The 8,010-nt window shown below is 36.5% G+C and overlaps 1 protein-coding gene and 1 pseudogene across 1 annotated transcript; both read left to right on the top strand.

Annotated features, from left to right (window-relative positions):
* The first annotated feature begins 165 nt into the window (after positions 1–165).
* Positions 166–1,293, top strand: LOC125877701 (uncharacterized; annotated as a pseudogene).
* Positions 1,294–1,341: 48 nt separating this feature from the next.
* Positions 1,342–3,108, top strand: LOC125877702 (uncharacterized). Its single transcript, XM_049558928.1, has 3 exons — positions 1,342–1,539; positions 1,645–1,694; positions 2,373–3,108. The coding sequence occupies exons 1-3, from the start codon at positions 1,342–1,344 to the stop codon at positions 3,106–3,108; spliced, it is 984 nt and encodes a 327-aa protein (XP_049414885.1).
* The last annotated feature ends 4,902 nt before the right edge of the window (positions 3,109–8,010 follow it).

Raw genomic sequence — 8,010 nt, forward strand, 5'->3', positions numbered from 1 at the left:
TCAATACATAATCTTTTCTTCTCTCTCAATCAGTTCGTTCTTCATCTTTAGCTTGTTTAGAATTGATGGATTTAACATGATATCAGAGCCAATTGGAACGATTTTGAGAGTTAAATTCTGAGGATTTTACAGCTTTGCTACAACAAAGTTTACATGAATTAATTCATGGCGATCGAGGATGCATCTGCAGGAGGATCGAGCGGCAGAGCAACAAGAGATGCCATTAATAGAAGCTCAGTCACTCTTGATCATAATCATCCGTTGTACTCGAGTTCTTCTGATGTATCAGGAGCTTTATCGATTGGGATTCAATTGACCGGAATGGAGAATTACACAATTTGGAGTCGAGCAATGGAGATTGCACTGCTTGGAAGGAACAAATTAGGATTTGTTGATGGATCTGTGTTGCGCAATGATTTCAAAGGAGAATTGAAGAAGATTTGGGATCGCTGCAACGCTATCGTTATCTCTTGGCTTACATATAACGTGAGTAAGGAACTGCTTAGTGGAATCCTTTATTCTTCCAGTGCATATCAGGTATGGCTTGATCTCAAAGAGAAATTTGATAAGGTCAATGGATCGAGGTTGTATCAGTTACATAGAAGTATATTTACGCTTACACAGGGGATTTTGTCCATCTCTGCTTATTACACAAAATTGAAAAGTTTGTGGGATGAGTATGATTCTATTTTGCTTCCACCTAGCTGTGATTGCTCTAAGTCTAAGGAATATGTCGAACAAATGCAATATCAACGTTTACTTTAATTCATGATGGGCTTGAATGATAGCTATTCACAAGCAAGAGGTCAAATTCTCATGATGCACGTTTTGCCTAATGTGAACCAAGCCTATGATTTAGTTATACAGGATGTATGTCAGAAGGGAATTGCTGGGAATATTAATGAAGGAATGGAGTCTTTGGCAATGTATACGAACAGGACAAGTTGACCATAACAATTCAACAATAGGCAGAATCCAAAGAGGAATTATCAGTCCCTTTATTGTGACTTCTGTAACATGAGGGGACATGTTAGGGAAGACTACAACAAGCTGAAAAAATGTGATCATTGCCAGTCAACTGGACATGTGAAGGAGAATTGCTACTTGCTAATTGGATATCCTGACAATTTCAAAGGAAAGAAGAAGGTCAATGCAGTTATTGGAGGAGGATCAATGCAACAACAGGACCTCATATGCAGGTCCCTATGGACAGGGCAACACACACCTGGTGAACAGAACACACAGGAGCAGTGGCTAGAACTATTACACAAGTCCTCACCACAACAAATTTAGCTCATGCTTGAGACATTGCAGAGATGCAACCCTCAAAGCAGTGTCAACATGGCATGTAATTTCAATTCTCATTTGAAGTGGATTATAGATACAGGGGGCTCAGATCACATGATAAACAATCATCATCATTTGATTAATGAGAACATAGTAAATAATAGAGGGAAGGTGCAACTTCCTACAGGAGAATCTGCTATAGTTTCACACATTGGAAGTGTACATCTAAATGAATTTGACATGATTAGTGAAGTTCTGTGCATACCAACATTCAAGTTTAACCTATTGTCAGTACACAAACTGACAAAAAAGTTACACTGTTATGTTTCCTTTTTCCCTACTCACTGTGTTTTTCAGGATCTCTTGTCTGGGAAGGTCAAGGGGATTGGTAAAGTAGAAGATGGATTGTATGTGATGCACTGCCCATCAATGCAACAAAAAATGTGAAGAGTCACACAATGTCTGCAATTAAGGAGGGAACTACAGATTCAGAACTTTGGCACAACGTTCTTCATCTTTAGCTTGTTTTGAATTGATGGATTTAACATAGTATCAGAGCAGTACTACAGTAGATGATGTTTTTGACTTGGTGCATATGGATGTATGGGGTCCATATAAAGTAACTACTCACAATGGAATGAGATACTTTCTCGCCCTAGTTGATGATAAGTCTAGGTGGACTTGGACATTCTTGCTTTGTTTGAAGTCTGATGTAATTGTTGTATTAAAACAATTTTTGACAATGATAAAGAATCAGTTTGGAAAGTGTGTTAAGGTGTTCAGGTCTGATAATGGAGGTGAATTTTTGAATTCCAGCTGTTGTGAATTATTTGTGTCTCTTGGGATTATTCATCAGAAATCATGCCCACACACTCCACAACAAAATGGAGTTGCAGAAAGGAAGCATAGACATTTATTAGAGACTGCCAGGGCAATCAAATTCCAAAGAAATTTGCCAAATAGGTTTCGGGAGAGTGTATAGAAGCTGCAACCTATATTATCAATAGGATCCCATTGTCTATTCTGAAAAACAAGTCACCATATGAAGTATTTTCTGGTAAACAACCTTCCTTGTTACACCTCAGGGTGATAGGTTGTCTTGTTTTTGCTACAAACTTAAACATGAATGATAAATTTGCCCCAAAGGCAAGAAAAGTTGTGTTGCTTGGATATGCTATTAGTCAAAAGGGATATAAGCTATTGGATATTGAATACAAAATACATTTTGTCAGCAGAGATGTCAAGTTTCATGAGGATGTGTTCCCCTTTCAAACTTCAGGTTTAGGACAAGACAAAGATCAAGGTGTTTCATTGTCTCATTCACGTATGGAAGATTGTGAGCTTACACCTTGTGTTGTATTCAGAAATACAGTGGATGGCCCTGCAACTGTAACTCAACATGCTGTTGTCACCGACTCTTCTTGTCACGGTTCAGCCATTGAATCTCAAGATCAGGTACCCTTGGTTTCTTCTCCTGAACCAAGCATTTTAACAACTCAGTTACCTGTTGCTACCAGAAGATCCAATAGACTTGCAAAGCCCCTAATCTGGCATACAAATTACATTCTATCAAAGAACAAAGCTGCAGGTTATTGCTCCTATCCTATTACATATGTGCTGGACTACCAAAGCATCACATCTGCCTACAGAAGTTTTGTCACCAAATTTTCACAAGAGAAGGAACATGCTTCTTATCATGAGGCTATACAAGATCCTAGATGGATTACAGCTATGCAAAGTGAGATACAAACATTAGAAGACAATCATACATGGGAGATTACTACCCTACCTAAGGATAAGAGGGTAATAGGGTGCAAATGAGTATACAAGATCAAATACAGGGCAGATGGAGAAGTTGATAGGTTCAAAACAAGGTTGGTAGCCAAGGGTTACAATTAAAAGGAAGGCTTGGACTATCAGGAAACTTTTTCTCCTGTTGTAAAAATGGTGACTGTTAGATCAGTCATAGCCTTAGCAGCTGCACAACATTGGCAGATACACCAAATTGATGTATTCAATGCTTTTCTTCAAGGAGATCTGACTGAAGAAGTTTACATGGATTTACCCTTGAGATTTGTCCATCAAAATGGGAAGGGGACAATGACAGTATGCAAGCTTACAAAGTCACTTTATGGACTTAAACANTCTGGTTGGTTGTTTTGGATAGTTGAGGGAATTATAGTTGGGGTGGATGGATTAATGAAAGTGGGTACTGGGTAAATTTGAGGAACATAGGCCAATAGTTGAGGGTGAGACTAAGATCCAGCTATATTTGTGAAAGATGGTAAGGATCCTATTGAGAGGGGTGTGGTATTTCTTATGGAATTATAGCTTGGAATTGTTGGAAAAATATGAGGAGAGAAAGTTGAAGGTACCATAATAGTATACGGACGAGAAATATTTGTGTATGATGGTTCCATAAGATCAAGAGAGGCAGTGGAAGATTGAATTTCAGAGAAAGGGTTTGTTGAGGAGAAATGATTGGTTGAGGCAAAAGACATGACGATATGAGGTGTTGAAGTGGATGTGTTTGGCACGACTGAAGACGAAGAGTAAGTAGGATTGGTCTCTTCCATGAGACTGTTTGAGGAGAAAAAAAATTGCAGGATAAAGAGAGCCTTTTTGGCGTTAGCTTCGATACTATAAAGTAGTAGCACTGAAAGTGAATGCTTGTTCATCTTATTGATAAAAATTATCCATACATATATACATGATGGTCTTGATGACCAAGAAAGGAATAAAGATATAAAAGGTATCTAAATTAGTAAGAATCAATTAAATATCCTATTACCTTTAAAGATATAATACAATCAATTTACTATATTTGATAGAGAGAAATCAGTCATGATATTCTTCTAAGAGTATCGATGTCTAACGTGAATCTTTTTGCAGCGCCCAGAGTTTCTTGATGCTAGACAATGGGTTATATCCCATAGTACCCTAAGGATTTCTCAAAAAATTGCTAATACCACCCGTGATCACGTAGCCGAAAGTTTGTCGGCGTACTTTGCTAATGGGGTGATATTTGGTATTTGTTCCGGATCGTGTGCTAGTTGGGGACACCTTTCTAAGGTCCGGGAAGAGGCCTTCCGTAAGAGTAAAGAATCATACGACGAGTCTGTCAAACAGTATGCGGAGGGGATGAATCGACCAATTCTGAAAAGAAAAGAAGAAAAAGAGGGAGAAATCGTACAAGAAAGTGAAAAAAACGATGGATTGAAGGCGGTATTGGGAGTGACTGTTCATGGGTCTGAAGAAAAAGCGGTTGGAAATCAAGAATCTGATGCAGAAAAGTTTCATTTGGAATTAGCCATTCTTACGTCTTTGTTGCATTCAAAGAGATTTGGTGCTGATCAATCAACAGATAAACACATAGTGCAGGTAAAAAGAACATTTCCAGAGCTGAAGTTTTCCAGCCTTGATATGGCTGACAAGATACATTCTCTTGAAAAGAGATTCAAAGAAACACGAAAATCGCAAGGTGATAATCCGAAGATGGGTAATCATATGGAAAGACAGGTCTTTGATCTTTGCATGATACTGTGGGGGAGAGGATAGTATGATTTTACCTAGCAGTTAGGACCAAAAACTATTACTCTTTCAAATTTGGTTTGTTTTTCTCTACTTGGTTATACTGAATGTCTTGTGATACTAGTTTTTCCAAGTTTTATATTGAATTATATATAGCAGGTATGGATTTGTGACCAAATTTGGCTGTGCTGAGCTTCTATGAAGCATATATCTGGTTGATCATCTAATGAAATACTTTTTGATTCCTTTTCTATCCTTTATTTTAGGATAAAAAGTCATTCTTTGTGAAACGACGGACTAGAAAACGAGGTAGGGCAAACTAATTGGAAGGTAGTGAGCAGAAGCATGTTATTCCAACTGTCAAAAAATCTTGTTCGTGCTGTTGAGTCCTACGTATGTTCTAATGACTAATACATGTGTGGGAATGAGAATTATGTGTTTCTTTGTATGGTCTTAAAGACTAGTGAGTTAGCTTTTGAGTTTGAGTTAGACCAAAGATTCAATTTTTATCGTCTTTATGATCTGTTTTTTCAATTTGAAATGCTGAGTGACTTTAGGGTCATACTGGAGTAGCTGTCTGAGTTGAGTTAGTGAATAGAATGGAGGAATCAGATTATAGTTATTTAAAGCAAGGAGCGAAGGTTGCATTGCAACATTCACTAGAGTTAGAAAAACCATGTTTTGGTTATTTAACAAACATCAAGTTGATTAACTTGTTCTGCCCTGTTACATTTTTCTCTCATCTTTATATATAATAATGTGATGATTATTATTATTGTGTCATTGATACAAAGAACGATATGAACGGAGATTGTCGATCTTTTGCAAATTTTATCAGCCTTTATGGCCATGATTGTGATTATTTGAATTAAATGATGATGCCGTAGTGTTTGTAGCATCAAGATGTTCGCCTCCCAATTGTCCTAGTGCACCCTTCTTGATTTTCTCCCTTTTCACGATTTCTTCATCAATTGTCAGAATGACGGCTTTTGTTCCATCTAGACGGGTTACAACATCTTCATGGACCTTCATGCATGTGTTCATCCACTTTCACGATATCAATTTCCTCAGAGGCTTTCTTCTTAGTGTTGAGTTTGTGTATATATATTACTTAGGTGTTAGCGTATGATAATACGTTTAAGGTTGTTATAACTTGACTCTTAGGCCAAGTTGTCATTGATTGCATTCCAAAACACTCATTTTTATTCATGTTTCTCACGCATGTCATGCTGACTGATCAAATGTTCATACCATGAATTTTTAGCCTCATGAATTGTTTCAAGCGAATAGGTTCACTTAAAAAATTTGCATGTGAGACAAAACTTGTTGTCAATTGAATAGGTTCACTATCTCCGACTTGTTGAGATGTTCTGAACTCCTACGTCATAGGTAAGACTAATTTAGGCCCATTACTAAAACTCAATGGACTACTTTTTAAGTGAGGCCAAAAGTTCGAGACCAATCCTATTCGGGGCGATTCTTGCAGAACACCCTTTGAAAGTTGTAGTAAGGCTGGTTCTTCTAAAATGGACTTGTTTGTTGGCCCAAGCCGCAACAAAGGCCCAACCCACCAAAAAAAATATGAATTTGTGGTAAAATTAGTCTTAATGTTGTAGCTTTTACACTTTACAAATAGATTAAACGTGTAATTAACATCTGCAAGATTTTAACTTACTTAATTGATGTTCATGTGATACTTGTTGGTTTATTTACGTGTAATCCTTTTGATTATTTCAATTTTGTTGTTCATTTATATCTAAGTAGGTCAACTAATCTCATTAGTATTTCCCAAATCAAATATGAGCTAGGATTAAGGAACTAAAAAAATGAATAGAAAAGTTAAGAGAAAGTGCCGGTGATTTGATTTATTACGACTTTGAGTACACACACAAAAAAAAAACTAATCAAGCATATACATTCGTATATATTCAAATGAATTCTTTTTAATACGTAGCAAATGGAGTGGTGGTCGGTTTCTGTACCGTATCCTGAGTCAGTTGGGCGAACCTTTGTAAAGCCCGGCAAGAATCATTTAGAAAAAGTAAGGAGTCGTATGAAGCGTCAGTATGCAGATGGAATGAATTCTAAGAAAGAGGAAAAAGAATCCATTAGGAGAAATTGTTCAACAAAGTGAAAGAGAAGAGGGAGTGAATGTTGTATTGGGAGTCAATGATAACAGTGGCAGATCCAGGATTTTACGATTATGGGTGCTCACTATTTTTAACATAATCTTATATCAATCAAAGAGCGTAATTTTGAGCTAAAATTCCTCAACAAGGGTGGATTTTTTTTTATCAATTCAATGCAATAGTCAATCAGATTGATTCAAGAAAAAAAGAACAGACCAGACCATCGTAATTACCAAAAAAGCAAACCAACGAGAGGGAGAATTTTTTTCCTTTTGAATTGGAGAACTGAAATGAACGCGCTAGAACAAATTATCTTTCTCCTTCCCTTTTCATTTTTCCTAATTAGATTGATGAGGAAGAAAGAGTTAATAGACATAGAAGATCACGACTGTTTATATTTCCGGGAGACTAAGTTGCATAAATAGACATGAGCAGTGACCGATTCAAGATTTGAAGATCATGGTTACTTTTTAAGTTATCAATCATAAAATATAAATGTACAAATTTAATACTTGTCAAAACAAAGACAATTATATTTGAATATGATAGCGGAAAAAAATTAATAAAAAAACCTAGAATATGAATTATTTTGAAAAAAGAAAAAGGAATTTTGTATAAGAATTTGTTTTTAAAAAAAAGTTAGCAAAAAGGTAGTTTATGAAAGGAAAAAAAGAACAGGGAGAAAAAAAGTTGAAATAAAAAGCTAGAAAGAAGCTGGATTTTAAAATAAAAATATTGCTCTCGGTGGGAATCGAACCTGGACAAAGAGCAATATTACAACCTTTAGGATCCGAAATCAACCACCACACCAACTAAACCATTTGTTTATTGGGTGCTCGCCTTTTATTTTATACAATACTGTCTTAATTTCTGTATAAGTATATATAATCGATATGAGGTTAATGGGTGCTCGAGCACCCGAAATGGTCCATGTGGGTCCTCCCCTGAATGATGATGATTCTGAACAAAAAGCGAGTGGAAATCAAGAATCTGGAGGAGTTGAAAATGCAGAAGAGGAGTTTCATTTGGATTTAACGATTATGATATCTTTGTTGGATTCGAA

Source organism: Solanum stenotomum, chromosome 9 (genome assembly GCF_019186545.1).
Source record: "Solanum stenotomum isolate F172 chromosome 9, ASM1918654v1, whole genome shotgun sequence".
NCBI lineage: Eukaryota > Viridiplantae > Streptophyta > Magnoliopsida > Solanales > Solanaceae > Solanum > Solanum stenotomum.

What these genes read in the sequence shown, in the direction of transcription:
- LOC125877702 (XM_049558928.1), top strand. Translation starts at nt 1,342, where the DNA reads ATGGCATGTAATTTCAATTCTCATTTGAAGTGGATTATAGATACAGGG. An exon ending in AATTTGACATGATTAGTGAA is followed by an intron (nt 1,540 to 1,644) that starts GTTCTGTGCATA and finishes TGTGTTTTTCAG; the next exon opens with GATCTCTTGTCTGGGAAGGT. An exon ending in GGTAAAGTAGAAGATGGATT is followed by an intron (nt 1,695 to 2,372) that starts GTATGTGATGCA and finishes GTTACACCTCAG; the next exon opens with GGTGATAGGTTGTCTTGTTT.